Here is a 19,214-nt window from a genome sequence, read left to right as displayed (position 1 = left end):
GTAAACAGCTGGAGTTTGCCACGTGGATTGGAACCGGTGCTATGGTCAGATGACATGAAAATAGAGCTCTTTGGCCACGCACACCAGTGGTGGGATTTGCGTCAAAAGAAATATGTAAATGCAGAAAAGAACCCCATACCTACTGTAAAATAGGTTAGTGGATCTCTGATTTAATTGGCCTATTTTGATCGATTGGTCCTGGGGCCTTTGTTAAGGTCAACTGCATCATGAACTTTACCAAGTACCAGGACATTTTAGCCAAAAACCTGGCTGCCTCTGCCAGGAGGCTGTCACTAGGCCACAAGTGGATCTTCCAGCACGACAATAACCCCAAGCACTAATCAAAATCCACAAAGAAATGGTTAATTGACCACAAAATCTCTCTCTCTGGGACTTGAACCCCGTTGAAAACCTGTGGGTTGAATTGAGGAAGGCAGATCATAAGCACAGACGGAGGATATCAAGGATCTGGAAAGATTCTGTATGGAGGAAGATCCCCCTAATGTGTTCTTCAATCTCATAAAACATTTTAGAAAAAGGCTCAGTGCCATGATCCTCGCAAGCTGAGCTATTGAAAGGTATTGAAAATAGGGGTGCCAATAGTTTTGACCCATATCTTTTTGAGAAAATAAATGATTACTTGTTAAAGAAAATCTGTTTCTCTGACTAATTTGTATAAGTATAAAATAATATAATTTCCCCCCCCAAAAATTCATACAATACAGCTCAGTATTTGTATTATCTATTTTTTACAGTCTTTTTTGCTCATCTTCATCAAGGGTGCCAATCATTTCGGATATGACTCTACATCTGGAGCGACCCATCTGCTTGATATACGTTATCCTAGCAAGAAAGCCAAACACCCCTCTCAGGATGTCTGAGAATGGTATGTTCAACTGTAATTGTTGTCATGTAGTCAACAGAAGATGTCTCTTAGATCGGACCAATTTTCTGCACAGGGCTGCTCAGATTCTGTCATTTTTAACATGATATGAGACGTGTGATAATGAATTATCCCCTGGAGGAAGAACTAGTGCTGAATGTTCTAGAAACTCTGTCCATCACCATAATGTATCAAGGAGAGCTCCTGGTGTTGTAGGAACACTGAGAATGAATGAGAATGTCTGTCATTCTATGGGAATAGGACATGATTGGCATGCTACGCTAGATGTGTGTGTTGTCCTTCTTTTCAGTATATGTCTGTATGTTCTCTGAGAGAGGGGATGCTAGTCCATCTGTTGTAAGAGATGCATTGAGATGTGGTGGATATCTGTACCAGACCCTGCTATCACCTCACACACACACATACACACACATGCACACACACAGCCTGGGGGACAGACGGTGTGTAAGAATAGGCCTTTTGTGTCTGAAAGGACAGAGCTCTGTAACAAAGGAAGGCTGACAAAGAGGAAGTGCATACAGTATTCTCTTGCTTATCTAGCATGCTATGTTCTTTTTATACCCTCTGGTAAAGTAGCCTCTCTTGTTTTTTATTCAACCTTTATTTAACTAGGCAAGTCAGTTAAGAACAAATTATTATTTACAATGACGGCCTACACCGGCCAAACCCGGACGACGGTGGGCCAATTGTGCACCACTCTATGGGACTCCCAGTCACGGCCGGTTGTGATACAGCCTCGATTCAAACCAGGGTTTCTGTAGTGACGCCTCTAGCACTGAGATGCAGTGCCTTAGACTACTGCGCCAGGTGAAAACTGTGCTCATTTGTGGTCACGTAACTTTATCCAACAGATGCCTTTAGTTTGGGCACCATGCCAGATTATTTTGTCATTCAACAACACTACTTATTGTTGACAAGACAATGGTTTAGTATGAAGATATGCAGAACCTGCTTCTCCAATAGAAATCTCTGATCACGCTTGTAGGCGACGTCATGGCAGTTGGCTCGCTAAACTCATGCGTAGAAACACGTCACCAGGTCCAACGGTCGTCTTGCACCTAACTGCACATGCGCAGACCATCAAATCAAAAGCACTCCTTCGATATAAAGTAGTTTTTGACAAATATGAAAACGTGTCAGTTTGTCACTTTCAGGAGGTTGGAGTAATAACATGTTCAGCTACATAAGACAATTGGCTCGAATCTACGTTGTGCCTTTAGATTTGGAGAAATCTAACAACTAAGGGATACTTATTCACTTTTCTCATTGACTTGTTAAACACCAAACCCCGGTCTGGTCTGCCGAGTCTGCTTCGCAAACGTTCCCGGCAGTCTCGCAATGTTGGGCTTCTGGGTTTAGAAACTCTGTGGTATAGCAATACTAGTATGTGAGTGGCTACTGTTTGTCCTGACTTCCACCAGATGGCGGTGTCATATCAGCTAATGTCTGTCGTCTGATGTACGGTGTTTGTGTTCGGTGTTTGTGGTCATCCTGAGTTCCTGTCTGGAGGTTCTGAGCTGAAGCCCGCTGTTTGTTTTCACTGTAGTGTCAATTCATCTCTGTGTTGAATAAGCTACTATGTATGGTAATTTTAATAGAGACAGAATAACATTTTAATCTCCTCAAAGACCATTATTACCCTGCAGTCTAGCAATTCTCTTGTGTGTTAGTTAGTGATACTGTATTGCCCTCTGTAATAGAGAGGCCACTACTGAGTAATAAATCAATATTTCTGGCTAATATCCAGCCAACCTGTGTGTTACAGTAGAGCAGGCTGGTAAGATTCCTAGACGCCTGGCTGTCATTACTGCTGAAATAGAGAGATCATTAGTCTCTCTCTCTTCACTGCTCAATGTGCACGTGTTAGTCTTCTGGTAAGTTACACACACACACACACACACACACACACACACACACACACACACACACACACACACACACACACACACACACACACACACACACACACACACACACACACACACACACACACAGAACTGTGTCTCAACCAATGAAGCAATGTCATTCAAGTCATCTGAGCGATTGTCATGGCAACCCTCAGGCTCACAGTGTCTGTACACCCTACTGTAGTTTCCATGGAAATGGTGAGGATGACCTTGGCAGAGTGTGCCCCCCCTGTGGTGGGAATAGGTCAGAGGTTATGCCCCCCTGTTGGGTGTTGGGTGGTGGCCCAGACAGGTTTGGTCCTGTTGAGCATATTTTAATAGGCTTGAGCAGTGAAGTGTGTGTGTGTGTGCTTGAGATTCCACACTGCACACAATGGATCTGATAGAACCACGCCCTACCCAATACTACCTCTCTCATTCTCTCTATGACCCACCATCTTTCTTCTGCCTTAACTCCCCTCTTCTCTCTAATTTTCTGTCTCATATTCCAAACCTCTCTTTCTCACTCACTCTCCCTCCCTCTTTCTCTCCCCCTCCGACTTTCATAGTCCTAGGAGATGGGTGGTACAGACAGACAGTCAGCCAGCACCTCCCCCTCCCCTTGTCCCGCAACCTTGCCTTGTCCTACAATAAATGTGACGGAGCTGAAGACAGAGAGTGTGTGTCTGTGTGTGTGTTTGCTGATCAGACTCTATGTGTGTGTTTTCTCTTAAGACTCTGCGTGTGTGCAAAAATAGAGTTTTATTCCTGTCTGCTCTGTAAATCCCACGTTGTGTGTGTGTGTGTAACTCCATGAGCTGTCAGCCATGAGGTGTGATTGTGTGTGTGTGTGTGGAGAGAGAGAGAGAGAGAGAGAGAGAGAGAGAGAGAGAGAGAGAGAGAGAGAGAGAGAGAGAGAGAGAGAGAGAGAGAGAGAGAGAGAGAGAGAGAGAGAGAGATGGAAACCATGCTGAGTGTGAGTAGAGGGCATCACAGCTGAGCACTCTTTATCTCTGTCTGTCTGTCCTCCCTGCCTCCCCTTCTCTCCCTCCTCACCTCCCTCTCGATTTCTTTTCTCTCTTCACTTGTGTGCGCACTAGATGAACCAACATGGATTAGAGCAGTTTGGAACAGAGAGAAGTGTGTGTTTCTGTGTGTATTCACGTATATATACTGTATCTTTGTGTGTGAAGTAGATTGCAGCCTGTGGGTCTGTGTGTGTGTGTGCTATGTGTGTGAGTGTACTGGCTCTGGATGTGTGTGTTACTCTTGGGAAGAACTCAGCGTGTGTGGAGTGGAGTGGACAGAGTGGATCGTCAGTCTCTCCGTCAGTCAGGATGGTGCAGAGGTTCAGTTTACGCAGACAATACTCCAAGGTAAGTCTGCTAACAGACTCCCACTCAGCTGTATAGTGACCACCTGAGCTAAACATAATACACTACATTGACTTCATATTAGTCTGATCATTGGGGACCTGTGACATACTTCTAGTACCTGCTATCTCTGAGGTTATGGAAAAGTTGTCTCGCTCTGAGTCAAGACTGTATTTCATGTGTCATGTAAAATCAAGTATTTTTCTCTATGATTCTTCAAATCAAGTGTTAGGATATTTCAAGTGCATACTTTAAAAAGGTATGTACGTCTGGTGTTGCTGAATGTCTCTTTTTTCCATTCTAGTTCCATCTGTCTCGGTTAATCTGTCAAATGTTTTCCGACTCCTATCACTGTGTTGATGCTCTCTCCTTTTCTCTTTCTCTGTCTCTCTCTGTCTCTGTCTCTGTCTCTCTCTCTCTCTCTCTTTCTCTCTGTCTTTCTCTCTTTCTCTCCTTCTGTCTCTCTGTCTCTGTCTCTCTCTTTCTCTGACTCTCTCTTTCTCTGTCTCTTTCTCTTTCTTTTTTTCTCTCTCTCTCTCTCTCTCTCTCTTTCTCTCTCTCTCTCTCTCTCTCTCTCTCTCTCTCTCTCTCTCTCTCTCCATCTCTGATCCTTGGTATTTGTGGTGTTGTGTCAGGTGTCTATGATCCAGCTACTGTATTTTTATCTGGCAGGCGACCACCTCTGTCTACACCTGTTCTACATGCTATCCATTTACACTACTGTACACTACAGTACATTACCATACACTGTACATTACCGTACATTATCGTACACTACAGTGCACTACACTATAGTACACTACCGTACAGTACACTGCAGTACACCACAGTACATTACCGTACATTACACTACAGTACACTACAGTACATTACCTTACAGTACATTACCGTACACTACAGTACATTACCGTACAGTACACTACCGTACACGACCGTACACTACAGTACACTACACTACAGTACACTACCGTACACTACAGTACACTACCGTACACTACACTACAGTACACTACCGTACACTACACTACAATCCACTACAGTACACTACCGTACACTACAGTACATTACCGTACAGTACACTACAGTACACTACCGTACACTACAGTACAGTCGTAAACACTTTGTACAAGACTCCATAGAGTAGAGTTTTACTTTCTACAGAATATGACTGTATGTGTCACGTCTGTCAAAGTGAGGAGACCAAGGCGCAGTGTGATGTGAATACATTCTACTTTAATTAAAGGAAGATCACTGAACAACTAACAAAAACAACAAAAAAACGGACGTGACGCTAATACAACGAGTGCTGACATGCAACTACACATAGACAACTACCCACCCAGAGAGTTGGGAAAAGGCTACCTAAGTATGGTTCTCAATCAGAGACAACGATAGTCAGCTGTCTCTGATTGAGAACCACACCCGGCCAAACACACAGAAATACAAATCATAGAAAAAAGAACATAGAATGCCCACCCAAATCACACCCTGACCAAACCAAAATAGAGACATAAAAAGCTCTCTACGGTCAGGGCGTGACAGTATGTCAGTGGAGGAAGAGCGGCTATGTAGAGTGTTCTTGGTGTGTTTAGCACAACTTCATTCGGTAAACAAGAATGGAACACGACTCTCGTGAAGTATGACTTATGGACGGATATCACTATAAAGGTGCGGTTCGTACAGTCATTCTTTTATGCACTAGTCAGTTTATAGAAGTTTACATCTATTCTCTCCAGCATTAAATTATTACAGATAACACTGAATTAATTCAATCTACTTGATTGCTTCCCCGGGGGAAATTGAAATGTGTACATAACTGTAGGAACACCTTCCTAATATTGAGTTGTGCACCATTTTGCCCTCAGAACAGCCTCAATTCTTCGGGACATGGACTCTACAGGGTGTCAGAAAGTGTTCCACAGGGATGCTGGCCCATGTTGACTCCAATGCTTCCCACAGTTGTGTCAAATTGACTGAATGTCCTTTGGGTGGTGGTCCATTCTTGATACACAAGGGAAACTGTTGAGCGTGAAAAACCCAGCTACGTTGCAGTTCTTGACACACTCAAACCGGTGCGCCTGGGACCTACTACCATAACCCGTTCAAAGGCTCTTAAATCTTTTGTCTTTCCCATTGACCCTCTGAATGGCACACATACAAAAATCATGTCTCAATTGTCTCAAGGCTTAAAAATCATTCTTTGGTGACATCAATAAGGGATCATAGCTTTCACCTGGGTGATTCTCATGAAGCCAGTTTTAAACATGTCTGTAGCAAATTGAGTTACACAACTGTGATGCATATGTCAACTATCAGGACTAAGGAAACATGTCTTATTTCAGATTCATTTGACATTTTCGCCAGAATTTTGTACATTTTCACACAAAAGTCTCATTACCGAAATGCGTCCGGATTAAATTATCGCCTCATTTTATAAAATTGTACTTTAGAAAAACCTAAGTTATTTGAATAAATGATGTGTTGCTGTAGTTTGTCCAAAGTTTATAAAAATGGTATACCAGTTGAATTTTAAATTAAACTATAATATTTATTATGAACAAACACACAGTGTCTGTGAACATGCGTCTCATTACCGTAACACTTTTTCAAGTTCCTGTAAAAACTCCAATCAGTTTTTACATAAAGTTTTATTCACCCATGATACATCACCTAGAGGACTAGTAGATGTTAATTTATTTGCTTATATGCCTTCAGAATGAGGTTCTTATTCTCAAACACCACCTTTATCTCACTTGGCCTTCTCATTTCCGTAACGTCTAAAAAGCTCAAATTGGGGAAAAGTCTGATTTAATTTTATAGTTTCATTTGAAATATTTTTACTTTCAGTGTTATGTTTAACTCAGGCCTTTTCTTTGGGGGAGCAATGTTAAAAAATATTAGACTGCTTTGTTTATACATTTTTGGGGACTGTTAAGGTAATGAGAATTTTGTGGAATTGATTGTAAAATGCAAATATTCTGATTCAAAAAACATAATAATTATTATGAAGTAGAGATCCTAATCTCAGTGATATAAGAGGACATTTCATGAAAAATGAGAATTGAAAATGTTTGGGTCAAATGGCAGATTCGTGAGAATGACCCACCTAAATTCACCTGGTCAGTCTATGTCATGGAAAGAGCAGGTGTTCCCTAATGTTTTGTAGACTCAGTATATATTAATGCACGTTTAGTGTATTGTCTGCTGCCTTCCACGGGTCCTGCATGTTGTTTATCTTATCCTCTGTCTTAAAGTGCCGTAATGCAGGACAACTGCAAGTGAAGTTAAAGGTATGACTGTTGTACAATATGTACTGGGTAGGTAGTGTGTTGCTGGTGTGTTGTATAGTGTGTACTGGGTAGGCAGTGTGTACTGGGTAGGTAGTGTGTTGCTGGTGTGTTGTATAGTGTGTACTGGGTAGGTAGTGTGTTGCTGGTATGTTGTATAGTAGGTACTGGGTAGGCAGTGTGTTGCTGGTGTGTTGTATAGTGTGTACTGGGTAGGCAGTGTGTTGCTGGTGTGTTGTATAGTGTGTACTGGGTATGCAGTGTGTTGCTGGTGTGTTGTATAGTGTGTACTGGGTAGGCAGTGTGTTGTTGGTGTGTTGTATAGTGGGTACTGGGTAGGCAGTGTGTACTGGGTAGGTAGTGTGTTGCTGGTGTGTTGTATAGTAGGTACTGGGTAGGCAGTTTGTTGCTGGTGTGTTGTATAGTGTGTACTGGGTAGGCAGTGTGTTGCTGGTGTGTTGTATAGTAGGTACTGGGTAGGCAGTTTGTTGCTGGTGTGTTGTATAGTGTGTACTGGGTAGGCAGTGTGTTGCTGGTGTGTTGTATAGTGGGTACTGGGTATGCAGTGTGTTGCTGGTGTGTTGTATAGTGTGTACTGGGTAGGCAGTGTGTTGCTGGTGTGTTACAGACTGTGATCTTGGCTGCTCTAGTGTGTTGAGTGCTAGTATTAGCTGTGTTAATAGCCGTCTGTAATGTGGCTGGTGCCTGTGGGAGTCATTACAAGGTGTCCACTACTGATTAACTGATTGATGATTCTCTATATCCTGGCATTCTCTAGCTGTGTGCTCAGGCACACACACACATGCACACGTTAATAATGCCAGACCCAGGCTGTGATCCCACTCTCTGAGGGTGTCTGAGAGAGAGTTGGGAAATGCAAAAAACACATTTCCAATTCACACATGCGTAACTTGTACATGTGTGAAATAGGACAAATATAAGCACCCACACACACATTGTCTAGCAGAATGGCCTGCAGGCAGCTGAGGATTCCACATTGATGGAGTGGAGGGGTCTGGTCTTCTCTCTCACTTGAGCTGCTTGGGGAGAGAAGGATGGGTAGGGGTAGTGAGATGGAGGGAAGGTGAGGAGGGAAAGAGGGATGGGTAGGGGTAGTGAGATGGAGGGAAGGTGAGGAGGGAAAGAGGGATGGGTAGGGGTAGGGGTAGTGAGATGGAGGGAAGGGGAGGAGGGAGAGGGAGGGTTAGGGCAGAGCGTTTTTTCAGGTTTGTAAGGAAAAATGGGTCGCTTTGGGAGGGGTCTATGTATTATTGAGTGGAGATGAAAAGGCAGTCTTACCTCAAGGGTAGATCCTCCCTCTGGCAGCTGTGTGTGTGTGTGTGTGTGCGTGTGTTAGAGTCGGGTGGGGGGGGTAAAGCCTCCTCAGGCCGTTTCTGCAGACGTCTGCTCATCTCGCCCCTCAGAAAGGGCAGGAGTATGGGAAATATTATTGGAGGGGTTAGGAACCCAACCCTCTGTCCTCTCCTGCCCCTTTAGGCCACTTGTCCACCTGCTACTCTATCCTCAACCACTGTCCACCTGCTACTCTATCCTCAACCACTGTCCACCTGCTACTCTATCCTCAACCACTGTCCACCTGCTACTCTATCCTCAACCACTGTCCACCTGCTACTCTATCCTCAACCACTGTCCACCTGCTACTCTATCCTCAACCACTGTCCACCTGCTACTCTATCCTCAACCACTGTCCACCTGCTACTCTATCCTCAACCACTGTCCACCTGCTACTCTATCCTCAACCACTGTCCACCTGCTACTCTATCCTCAACCACTGTCCACCTGCTACTCTATCCTCAACCACTGTCCACCTGCTACTCTATCCTCAACCACTGTCCACCTGCTACTCTATCCTCAACCACTGTGTTATTCTACTCGGTTATTTATCATTAACTACAGTTCCATCCACACTTTATAAAGTAGTCATACCGTATTTTAAAAAATCACGACAGCTGTAATGGAAACAAGACGTGTTGGTAAATTTTATAAATGCCAACAGATAATTTGTATGTTGGTCATTTTGTGTCTGTAAAGTTAATTACGCGACAAATACTGGTGGAAACGCTTTTATGCTCAAGTATTGATATAATAACCATCATATTGAAGTGAACTTTGAGTCACGCGATGATATGGTGTGTGGTCCTCCCACTACGATTTGGGAAACCATGCAGTTTATTAGGCTACATATTAAATAATTTATGATGAACTTCACAGGGTGGTGAATATGCATGGTGATAAGCTTGATGCTCCTTTCCAATAAATATATACTAATTCTGGTGACATGATGATCGATGCTTGACTACCGTTTGACAAATAAAATATTATCTTATTCATAACAATCTCATAATGTAGACTCGTCTTCCCATCCAGCCTACCTGCCCTGTATCGGCCAGCTGTTGGTTAGAGCGCACGTACCAAGACCTGATAAGCACATCTGCTATTTAACACAACAGTTTGTGACAAAACCATCTGTAGAGTTGAAAATGTAATGGAAAAAACATTGAACTTTAGATTTTTATTCGGTACATGAAAACGAAAGCAAAAAAAGTACATTTTGTGTGCACTACAGTATGTCATCACGCTCTGATTTTTTATCCACAACCAGTCAGTTTGGTCGAAACAACACTGGTGGGAAAATATGCAGATTTTCTTTATGCAGATTTTAGAATATTTGCATGAAAATCTGTTGCCAATTGGATGAAACCTTAGCTATTGTCTCTGTGAGAACATAGACTAGAATAGGCATGCATAAATGTATGCAGTATTATTTAAAATAGCAGCTTTAGTACCATTCAATCATGTCCAGGAGTAATAAACACCTCATATCTAGGAGTAATAAGGTCCAGCTATAATCTACTTCAGCTCATCCCAACTGCACACACACAGCCACTGCCCTCTTTCTAAAAGCCTGTAGATGCTGGTTACATAAACAAGAGTTTGTTCTCTCTGCTTACCTACATTATTATTCAAAAGAGAGAACCTGATGTCCATAACTACAGGCCTCCTGGTCCGGTGTTTAGGAGAGATGTTTGGAACTGGTCATGGAGAGCCACAGTGTGCATAGGCTTTTGTTCTAGCCGAGTTCTAACACACCTGATTCAGCTGAGCAATGTACTACCTGTATAGCACCACGCACTTGATTAGCTAGAGCAGGTGTGTTAGTGCAGCCTGCACACTCCACACCCAGTCCTGCAGCTCTGGAGGACCAGGAGTGAACAACAGTGCCCTTCAGTGCTTCTGGCATTGTTTACCTTATCTACTGTTTATGAAAGGCAAACACACGCACACTCATCAAACATCAGATCCGATTGAGTTTCAGCAGAGACAGACATGAGAACAAGTGTGTGGTTTGCAGAACATGTGACCTGTTGTCGCGCCCTGACCTTAGAGAGCCGTTTTATTTCTCTATTTGGTTAGGTCAGGATGTGATGTGGGGTGGGCATTCTATGTGATGTGGGGTGGGCATTCATACTTTTTCCCACCTATGTTGTGGGATCTTGTTTTTGTACAGCTCTTGTAGCCTACGGAACGGTACGTTCGTTTTGGTTTCACTTTGTTATTTTGTTGCTGGTTCTCATTTAAATAAATATGATGACCACAAATTAAGCTGCGCCTTGGTCTCCTTCAAACAACGGACGTTACACCTGTGCTAAGGAAATGATGTAATCCAGTGTTGTGTTGTTTCTGTAAAACTGCAGTGTGTGTTTTGCAGATCTTGATAAATAAAGGCTAGATAAAGGTTAAATATATATATTTTTTAAGTATGTCTGTTCATGCATTTCTGATGTGACCACTGTCAGTGTCCCACACTGCATTATTTGTAATAAGCAATGGTTAGTTGACGTTACACCTTCCTCTCCGAGCCACGGTGTTTACAGTTAAAGGGATATGAGTTCTGTAGTGTAGGGCTGATCATACAGTAGGCCATGTGGTTTTGTGGTTTGTTGGTTTTGCTGAGCCTAGATTCTTCTCATCAGAGAAAGAGTAAGCTACACTTTGTCCTTATCTGGGTTCATGCCTGCTCTCCTGCCTCCCTCTTTTCCTCTCCCCTTTCTCTCAGGCATTTTCTTTACTTGTCCTCTCTTCTCTCCCTTCTTCTGCCCTCTTCTCCTTCCCTTGTTCTCTCTTTTATTCTCAAACAGACCTCCCTCGCTCTCTCTTTCTCTCTCTCTCTCAGAGCACTGTACAACTATTCTGCTGAAAGTGTAAATATTTCCTGCCTGCTTTTAGCCCGTGGGCTGCTGATCTACTGAGTTGGCAGTGTGTGCGTGCATGCGAATGTTCTGCCTGATCTTAGACTGACCATTGTGTGTGTGTGAGAGTGTGCTTTAGATTTTGATCAGGGGTATACAGTCTCTATGTTGGTTTTATGATAGCTCTTTGTTCCCTTTGTCAGTGGTTATTGATAATTAAAAAATGTTAAACCACTGGTATTGATGATGGATTAAGAATGTTAACCTGTTCTTCTCTCTTTGGTCCTCCTGGTGTGTGTGTGTATGTGTATGTGTGTGTGTGTGTGTGTGTGTGTGTGTGTGTGTGTGTGTGTGTGTGTGTGTGTGTGTGTGTGTGTGTGTGTGTGTGTGTGTGTGTGTGTGTGTGTGTGTGTGTGTGTGTTTTTTTTATTTATTTCACCTTTATTTAACCAGGTAGGCAAATTGAGAACACATTCTCATTTACAATTGCGACCTGGCCAAGATAAAGCAAAGCAGTTCGACACATACAACAACACATAGTTACACACGGAGTAAAACAAACATACAGTCAATAATACAGTGAAAAATAAGTCTATATACAATATGAGCAAGTGAGGTGAGATAAGGGAGGTGAAGGCAAACAAAATATATATATAAATAAATAAAAATATAAAAAGGCCATGGTGGCGAAGTAAATACAATATAGCAAGTAAAAAAAACACTGGAATGGTTGGTTTGCAGTGGAAGAAGGTGCAAAGTAGAGATAGAAATAATGGGGTGCAAAGGAGCAAAATAAATAAATACAGTAGGTAAAGAGGTAGTTGTTTGGGCTAAATTATAGATGGGCTATGTACAGGTGCAGTAATCTATGAGCTGCTCTGACAGCTGGTGCTTAAAGCTAGTGAGGGAGATACGTGTTTCCAGTTTCAGAGATTTTTGTAGTTCGTTCCAGTCATTGGCAGCAGAGAACTGGTGTCACGTTCCTGACCTGTTTTCTGTTGTTTTGTATGTGTGTGATGGTCAGGGCGTGAGTTTTGGGTGGGCAGTCTATGTTTTCTGTTTCTATGTTGGTTTTGGGTTGCCTGGTATGGCTCTTAATTAGAGGCAGGTGTTTTGCGTTTTCCTCTAATTGAGAGTCATATTAAGGTAGGTTGTTCTCACTGTTTGTTTGTGGGTGAGTGTCGCTGTGTCTGTGTTTGTTGCACCACACGGTACTGTCTCGTCTCGTTCATTCGGTCGTTCCTGTTCATGTGTTCTTTGTTTCATGTAAGTTCGTAGTTTAGGTCTGTCTAGTTCGTTTTGTTATTTTGTATATTTAGTCAAGTGTATTTCGTGTCTGTCTTCGTCTTGCAATAAAGTATTATGTATTCATCACCCGCTGCGCCTTGGTCTACTAACTGTCCGAAAGACGACCGTTACAACTGGAAGGAGAGGCGGCCAAAGGAAGAATTGGTTTTGGGGGTGACCAGAGAGATATACCTGCTGGAGCGCGTGCTACGGGTGGGCGTTGCTATGGTGACCAGCGAGCTGAGATAAGGGGGGACTTTACCTAGCAGGGTCTTGTAGATGACCTGGAGCCAGTGGGTTTGGCGACGAGTGTGAAGTGAGGGCCAGCCAGCGAGAGCGTACTGGTCGCAGTGGTGGGTAGTATATGGGGCTTTGGTGACAAAACGGATGGCACTGTGATAGACTGCATCCAATTTATTGAGTAGGGTTTTGGAGGCTATTTTGTAAATGACATCACCGAAGTCGAGGATTGGTAGGATGGTCAGTTTTACAAGGGTATGTTTGGCAGCATGAGTGAAGGATGCTTTGTTGCGGAATAGGAAGCCGATTCTAGATTTAACTTTGGATTGGAGATGCTTGATGTGAGTCTGGAAGGACAGTTTACAGTCTAACCAGACACCTAGGTATTTGTAGTTGTCCACATATTCTAAGTCAGAGCCGCCCAGAGTAGTGATGTTGGACAGGCGGGCAGGTGCAGGCAGCGATCGGTTGAAGAGCATGCATTTAGTTTTACTTGTATTTAAGAGCAATTGGAGGCCACGGAAGGAGAGTTGTATGGCATTGAAGCTCGCCTGGAGGGTTGTTAACACAGTGTCAAAAGAAGGGCCAGAAGTATACAGAATAGGGTCGTCTGCGTAGAGGTGGATCAGAGACTCACCAGCAGCAAGAGCGACATCATTGATGTATACAGAGAAGAGAGTCGGTCCAAGAATTGAACCCTGTGGCACCCCCATAGAGACTGCCAGAGGTCCGGACAACAGACCGTCCGATTTGACACACTGAACTCGATCAGAGAAGTAGTTGGTAAACCAGGCGAGGCAATCATTAGAGAAACCAAGGCTGTCGAGTCTGCCGATGAGGATGTGGTGATTGACAGAGTCAAAAGCCTTGGCCAGGTCAATGAATATGGCTGCACAGTACTGTTTCCTATCGATAGCGGTTAAGATATCGTTTATGACCTTGAGCGTGGCTGAGGTGCACCCATGACCAGCTCTGAAACCAGATTGCATAGCGGAGAAGGTATGGTGGGATTCGAGATGGTCGGTAATCTGTTTGTTGACTTGGCTTTCGAAGACCTTAGAAAGGCAGGGTAGGATAGATATAGGTCTGTAACTGTTTGGGTCAAGAGTGTCCCCCCCTTTGAAGAGGGGGATAACCGCAGCTGCTTTCCAATCTTTGGGAATCTCAGACGACACGAAAGAGAGGTTGAAAAGGCTAGTAATAGGGGTGGCAACAATTTCAGCAGATAGTTTTAGAAAGAAAGGGTCCAGATTATCTAGCCCGGCTGATTTGTAGGGGTCCAGATTTTGCAGCTCTTTCAGAACATCAGCTGACTGTATTTGGGAGAAAGAGAAATGGGGAAGGCGTGGGCGAGTAGCAGAGGGGAGGCCAGTGCTGTTGACCGTGTATACTGGTTTCTAGCTTCCCTGAAAAGTTGCATATCACGGGGGCTGTTCGATGCTAATGCAGAACGCCATAGGATGTTTTTCTGTTGGTTAAGGGCAGTCAGGTCAGGAGAGAACCAAGGGCTATATCTGTTCCTGGTTCTAAATTTCTTGAATGGGGCATGCTTATTCAAGATGGTGAGGAAGGCATTTAAAAAAAATATCCAGGCATCCTCTACTGACGGGATGAGATCAATATCCTTCCAGGATACCTCGGCCAGGTCGATTAGAAAGGCCTGCTCGCTGAAGTGTTTCAGGGAGCGTTTGACAGTGATGAGTGGAGGTCGTTTGATCGCTGACCCATTACGGATACAGGCAATGAGGCAGTGATCGCTGAGATCTTGGTTGAAAACAGCAGAGGTGTATTTGGAGGGCAAGTTGGTTAGGATGATGTCTATGAGGGTACCCGTGTTTACGGAATTGGGGTGATACCTGGTAGGTTCATTGATAATTTGTGTGAGATTGAGGGCATCAAGCTTAGATTGTAGGATGGCTGGGGTGTTAAGCATGTTCCAATTTAGGCCGCCTAGCAGCACAAGCTCTGAAGATAGATGGGGGGCAATCAGTTCACATATGGTGTCCAGAGCACAGCTGGGGGCAGAGGGTGGTCTATAGCAGGCGGCAACAGTGAGAGACTTGTTTTTAGAGAGGTGGATTTTTAAAAGTAGAAGTTCAAATTGTTTGGGAACAGACCTGGAAAGTAAAACAGAACTCTGCAGGCAATCCTTGCAGTAGATTGCAACACCGCCCCCTTTGGCCGTTCTATCTTGTCTGAAAATCTTGTAGTTAGGGATGAAAATGTCAGAATTTTTGGTGGTCTTCCTAAGCCAGGATTCAGACACGGCTAAAACATCTGGGTTGGCAGAGTGTGCTAAAGCAGTGAACAAAACAAACTTAGGGAGGAGGCTTCTAATGTTAACATGCATGAAACCAAGGCTATTACGGTTACAGAAGTCATCAAAAGAGAGAGCCTGGGGAATAGGAGTGGAGCTAGGTACTGCAGGGCCTGGATTCACCTCTACATCACCAGAGGAACAGAGGAGGAGTAGGATAAGGGTACGGCTAAAAGCTATGAGAATTGGTCGTTTAGAACGTCTAGAACAGAGAGTAAAAGGAAGTTTCTGTGGGCGATAAAATAGCTTCAAGGAATAATGTACAGACAAAGGTATGGTAGGATGTGAATACAGTGGAGGTAAACCTAGGTAATGAGTGATGATGAGAGAGATAATGTCTCTAGAAACATCATTGAAACCAGGTGATGTCATCGCATATGTGGGTGGTGGAACTGAGAGGTTGGATATATAGTGAGCAGGGCTAGAGGCTCTACAGTGAAATAAGCCAATAAACACTAACCAGAACAGCAATGGACAAGGTATATTTACATTAAGGAGAGGCGTGCTTAATCGAGTGATCATAAGGGTCCAGTGAGTAGAGGTTGGCTGGGGTCACGGCGATCCAGACAGCTGGCCAGCTAGCTGGCTATCGGTGTGTGTGTGTGTGTGTGTGTGTGTGTGTGTGTGTGTGTGTGTGTGTGTGTGTGTGTGTGTGTGTGTGTGTGTGTGTGTGTGTGTGTGTGTGTGTGTAAATGGAGCAATAACAATGGCATAGAGGACATGTGAAGCGTGGTTGGTCTGTCAGACACTGTCCGTCATTTTATGGCAGGCAGCAATGTAGTGCACTGCCAACCCACAGCTCTTTGCGTCCTCCCCCAACAGGACGGGTAGCCTATTCTCATCAGAGAGATCTTTGAAACCTTGAATAAGCGTTTCAAATTTGGTGAAATTACACTCTCTAATTTTATACTTTTTACATTTTGTCAGGAAATGCAGCTCTGTCTCAGGTTCTGCTATAGTGCAGTGATTATACAGCCTTTCCTCTACAGGGAGCCAGGTTTTCCTGTTTCTACCCTTCTCAATGGCAAGGCTGTTCTCACTGAGCCTGTACGGTTTTTCTAAGGTTTTGATCAGTAACCATGGTCAAATAGTTAGCCACGGTGTACTGTCAATTTAGGGCCAGATAGCACTGCATTTTGCTTTGTGCTTGTGTTTCCCAATAGGTAATGTAGTTTTATTTTGACTGTGGATGTTCTGGTCCTGAAGCTTGGTGTGTTAGTTAAACAGGTTTGTGAACTGAGCCCCAGGACCAGCTGTCACCCGCTGTCCTGCTCCAGCGCTCGACTTTGCTGGTCTACTAACCACCGGTCCTGGCAACCCACATCTAGCAACCATCATTGCGCACACCTTCTCCCCATCAGTACGCACACCTTCTCCCCATCAGTACGCACACCTTCTCCCCATCAGTACGCACACCTTCTCCCCATCAGTACGCACACCTTCTCCCCATCAGTACGCACACCTTCTCCCCATCAGTACGCACACCTTTTCCCCATCAGTACGCACACGTGGACTTCATCATCACCCTGATTACACTCCCTTTATTTAGCCCTCAGTAGCCTCAGTCTTCAGACAGTAGTGGTTTTGTTTACGTTCAGTACGCGTATACGTTACACCAGCTGGATGAGGGGTCTCTTTTCTTTGCTCAGCTCTTGGCATTGCAGGGCTTGATAGTGATATGATAAGGGGTCACTGTATTTGAGATGTTTCTAAAACTTAATTGCTCTTTTTTGAGTTTTTATTATTGGATATCGGCCTAATTCTGCCCTGTAGCATTGTTTGTAGTTTTCCTCTGTACATGTAGGAGAATCTTACAGAACTCTGCATGGAGGGTTTCAATGGGTTTGTCCTATTTGTCCTATTGGGTGAAATCTTGTTTTGTGGACCCCACACCTCGCTGCCATGAACTGCAATTTGTTCGATGACACATTCAATTAGTTTTAGCCAAATTATTAGGTATTTCAATTTGAATTTGTTTTTTAATGGCATAGAATGCCCTCCATGCTTTCTCTCTCAGTTCATTCATTGCCTCATTTAGGTGTCCAGTTGAGCTTATTTTTAAACCTAAGGAATTGGAGTGTGTGCAGTACTTCCCTGAGATCTTGATCTTCTCTGGAAAATCATTATTTTGGGGATTTACTGCCAGCGGCCAGGCTCAGCTGTAGGCCATAGGCCATTTGCTGTGGGTGACAGCAGGCACAGGTCGAAGGCCCCCACTTTTTCCAAATTTTGTTACGTTACAGCCTTATTCTAAAATGGATTAAAAAAGAAAAAAATCCATTATCAATCTACACACAATGCCCAAAAGTGACAAAATGAAAACAGGTTTTTATACATTTTTGCAAATTTATAAAAAATAGAAAACAGAAATATTAACGTAAGTATTCAACCATTTTTCTATGAGACTCGAAATTGAGCTCAGATGCATCCTGTTTCCATTGATCATCCTTGAGATGTTTCTGCAACCTGATTGGAGTCCACCTGTGGTAAAATCAATTGATTGGACATGATTTGGAAAGGCACACACCTGTCTATATAAGGTCCCATAGTTGACAGTGCATGTCAGAGCAAAAATAACCCAATGGTCACTCTGACAGAGCTCCAGAGTTCCTCTGTGGAGATGGGAGAACCTTCCAGCAGGAAAACCATCTGTGCAGCACTCCAGCAATCAGGCCTATATGGTAGAGTGGCTAGACGGAAGCCACTCCTCAGTAAAAGGCACATGACAAAAGCCACCTAAAGGACTCTGAGATCATGAGTAACAAGATTCTCTGGTCTGATGTAACCAAGTTTGAACTCTTTGGCCTGAATGTCGAGTGTCACGTCTGGAGAAATCTTGACACCACTCATCACCTGGCCAATACCATCCCTTCTGGGAATCATGGTGGTGGCAGCTTCATGCTGTGGGGATGCATTATGGGGTATTGTGTTTATATTGATGAGGGATTCCATTTTAGAATAAGGCTGTAATGTTAGAAAATTTGGGAAAAGTGAAGGGGTCTGAATACTTTTCGAATGTCATATGTTTTACCCCCTACATCACTTTCAATAACTTTGTAGACCAGTCCTGTATGCCAAATCAAATTATTTTTGGAAGTCAATAAAGCAAGCGTATATTTTGGTATTATTTTAGTTGACATGTTTATCTATCAGGGTGTGTAGGGTGTAAATATGATCTGTCTTGCGATGTTTTGATATAAATCCAATGTAGCTTTTACTCAAGACATTGTGCTTATTAAGGACGTGTATAACTCTTACATTTATAATACTACAGGGAATCCTCTCCAGGTTAATATTCACACAAATGCCTGTGTAATTGTCTGGGTCAAATTTGTCTCCGTTCTTAAAGATTGGGGTTATGAGTCCTTGATTTCAGATATCATGAAAATAACCTACACTCAGGATGAAATTAAACCGTTTTAATATAGCCAATTGAAATGTTCTAATCAATTAAACTTGTCATGAATTTGGCGTTGTTCTGCGTTTGCATCAATTTGAACGTTGTTGTACATTGTTTTGAAATGGGTTGTCCTTATGTCACCATTTTGCATCGCTAATTCCTCTAGAATTAGAATTTGTTTCTGTTTATGGACTCCTCAATTAGTGTCAGTTGCTTGCTGTTGTACTGTGCCATTATTTGCGTCTCTGTGCTTTTGTTTTTTTTCTTTTTACAATCTGCATCAAACCAGTTGTCATCTGTTGTCTTTTT

The 19,214-nt window shown here is 43.3% G+C and overlaps 1 protein-coding gene across 8 annotated transcripts in view; it reads left to right on the top strand.

The window, feature by feature from the left end:
- The window catches only part of LOC129861029 (transmembrane and coiled-coil domains protein 1-like), a 97,184-nt gene that overhangs the window by 24,451 nt on the left and 53,519 nt on the right, over positions 1–19,214 (top strand). The window contains exon 2 of one of the 8 annotated variants that reach the window (XM_055932069.1): positions 780–886. The exons of 5 other annotated variants lie outside the window; for them this stretch is intronic. In XM_055932069.1, coding sequence (XP_055788044.1) covers positions 884–886 — 3 coding nt within the window. In that variant the 5' untranslated portion in view covers positions 780–883. Of the gene's footprint in view, positions 1–755; positions 887–3,770; positions 4,167–19,214 lie in introns of those variants that run through there. 2 more of the 8 variants (XM_055932070.1, XM_055932066.1) reach the window with 2 other exon arrangements.

Source organism: Salvelinus fontinalis, chromosome 8 (genome assembly GCF_029448725.1).
Source record: "Salvelinus fontinalis isolate EN_2023a chromosome 8, ASM2944872v1, whole genome shotgun sequence".
Classification (NCBI taxonomy): domain Eukaryota; kingdom Metazoa; phylum Chordata; class Actinopteri; order Salmoniformes; family Salmonidae; genus Salvelinus; species Salvelinus fontinalis.
This window is presented reverse-complemented; position numbering and strand designations above follow the sequence as displayed.